At 35.8% G+C, this 2704-nt stretch overlaps 1 protein-coding gene across 1 annotated transcript; it reads left to right on the top strand.

Annotated features, from left to right (window-relative positions):
- The first annotated feature begins 424 nt into the window (after positions 1-424).
- Positions 425-2198, top strand: LOC143582990 (uncharacterized). Its single transcript, XM_077065423.1, has 6 exons — positions 425-634; positions 693-942; positions 1020-1053; positions 1142-1290; positions 1405-1505; positions 2151-2198. Exons 1-6 carry the CDS (start codon positions 425-427, stop codon positions 2196-2198), a joined length of 792 nt encoding a protein of 263 aa, XP_076921538.1.
- The last annotated feature ends 506 nt before the right edge of the window (positions 2199-2704 follow it).

Here is a 2704-nt window from a genome sequence, read left to right as displayed (position 1 = left end):
TATATATAGCTTTCCACACATCAAAATGCCTTCAAACCAGGAAATTTAATTCTTGCACATCCACCTTTTTATCATAACAACTTCCAGATCAAGTTCATTCAATCCCTGAAATACCTTCAAGTCTGTTCAAGAATAGTTTCAAAAAAAATAGGAACTAGGTATTTCCAGATTAAAAGCATACAAGGCTAGGACAAAAGCCAAGAAAATGGTGTAAGGAGATTACACATCACAGTATGGTATTCTTAGGGATTTTGTGTTTGAATTAAAAAAAATCCAGATACCACTGTTAAAATTCAGTTTGAGCAGGACACAGACACTACTTTACCTACTAGAAGGTTCAAAAGGTTTTATGTTTATTTTGGTGCTTTAAAGCAAGGGTTTAAGGAAATAGGGAGGGCATTTCCAGGTCAAATATGGTGCATTCATGAAAGGATCATTTCCAGGTCAAATATTATCTGCAGTTGGAGTTGACCTAAATAATGGAATCTACCCGGTTTCCTTTGCAGTTGCAGAGACAGAATATCTCAACTCTTGGACTTGGTTCCTAGAAAACTTAGGAGATTATCTGGATTTGGGTCCAAACTCATGTTTCACTTTCATGAGTGATAGGCAAAAGTTATGTTCTTTAGTTTGTGTTTGTTTTTAAGTTTAAACTTTCTTGTCAAATTGGACTAATTGTTTATCTTGAACAGGGCCTCCTTCCGGCTATTGAAAATTTGTTTCCATGTGCTGAGCACAGATTTTGTGTTAGGCATATTCATGAGAATATGAAGGGAAGTTTCAGAGGGAAGTTGTACAAAGATATGCTATATAAGTGTGCTCATGCAACAACCATTCCTGAATTTGAGACTGCAATGGATGAGTTGAAAGCATTCAACCAGGATGCCCACTTGTGGTTGTCCAACATTCATCCTAAACACTGGTCTAAGTCACACTTCTCTGGTATGTACTTTATCTCTTTAATGTTTCAACTATCAACTTTAGCTCTTTGATTAACAACTTCTTTGATTTGTTCATAGGGAGAGCAGTGTCTGATATGTTGATTAACAACATGTGTGAGGTTTTTATGGTAAGATAGTGGAAGGCAGAGACAAGCCAATCATATAAGCACTTAAATACATAAGGAATATTTGATGAGAAGGATAGTGAATGTTCTAGAGGTTATAGACAAGAGTGAAGGCTTGCTTACACCCACAACCACCATTGAGTTGCAAAAAATCAGGACAAATGCAGCACATTATACTGTTCAGTGGAATGGGGCAGATCTATATCAGATTAGTGGTAGACCAGGTAAGCAAAGAGTTGTTGATTTGTGAAAGAGGACATGTACATGCAGAAGGTGGGAGCTGACAGGTATGCAATTGTCTATTGTATCAATTTTGTATTATGTATGTCATTATGTAGTTAGTTGGGTAGTGTTTAAACTATTTTATATATGCAACCCAGGTATCCCTTGTGAACATGTGGTGGCAACAATTTGGTACAAGGCTGTTAATGGTGGAAAGGTTGGTGCAGTAGAAAGTTGGGTTCATCCAGTGCATAGAATGGACACATGGAGACAAGTTTATTATTTTAAGATAAATCCAATCAATGGCAGGCCCTTATAGCCAAATTCTCAAGTTCCTACAGCTCTTACTCCTCCCAAACATAACAAACAAGTTGGTAGACCCAAAAAAGGCAAGGAGGAGATCAGCATTTGAGTTAGAGGAAATGACTCAATGTGGTAAGTTTTCAAAGAAAGAAACCAAAGGAGCTTGTTCAAAGTGTGGCTCCACGGGACACAACATAAGGACATGCAATAAGGCATTGTGATTGGTCTTCTGGAAGATTGGGCATGATGTAAGGATGAGTTGTCTTTTGGAATGTGTTTATCCTTTATCTAGTATTTTTGTTAATTTATGTTTCGATGTTGTTAATGCGATGCTTTGAACTTGGTTTAATGACTTTAGGATGCTATTTTGGTGTTGGTGTTTTAAGAATTTGGTTATGTAATGACTGTGGTTGAATGGTTTATGTAATGACTTTGGTTGATGTTTTTGACTTTGTGTTAGTGAATATTTTGACTTTCGGGTGAATATTTTGACTTTGGTTAAATGATTTATGTAATGACAAGTTGTTTGGTTAGTGCAGTCACAATTTGGTTATTGCAGTCAACATTTGACTACTGCAGTCAACATATGCCTAATGCAGTCAACTGATTGTCAAATGCACATTTGGTTTCTGCATTGTCTAATGCACATTTAGTGCAGTCAAATGAACCACTGCCAATAAGGGCAATCAAAATACACAAACTAACATGCATAGTGGATTTGGAACATGATTTAAAAACATATTACATCGACCTTGAAAACTTACATTAGAAGGTGTAATAAGTCAACAACACCAAGAGTCAGCACTACAAGACAACCTAAACACCTTATTAACCTAAACAAAAGCTGCATTCATCTAGAAGAAAAGTACATAGATTATGAAACCTATATAACTAGCTATCAACATCTTTTTCATTTTTCTTGCTTTGTATCCAAGATTCTTATTTGTTTCCTCAAGCTTGTTCTTAGCTTCTTCAATACTATTATTAGCTTCCTCAAGACTGTTCTTATCTATTAGCAGACCAAGTATGATGTCCATGCACCTTTGACACTTTTTATGATCAAACCATCTAATAAATTTGCAATTTGAACCCTAATTTCAAGCAAAAATATAT

The sequence above is a fragment of the Bidens hawaiensis genome, unplaced genomic scaffold (genome assembly GCF_021521415.1).
Source record: "Bidens hawaiensis isolate Kalapana, Puna unplaced genomic scaffold, B.hawaiensis_p1.1 tig00032099_1, whole genome shotgun sequence".
Lineage (NCBI taxonomy): Eukaryota > Viridiplantae > Streptophyta > Magnoliopsida > Asterales > Asteraceae > Bidens > Bidens hawaiensis.
Note: the sequence above shows the minus strand (reverse complement) of the source record. Positions and strands in the feature narration are given on the sequence as shown.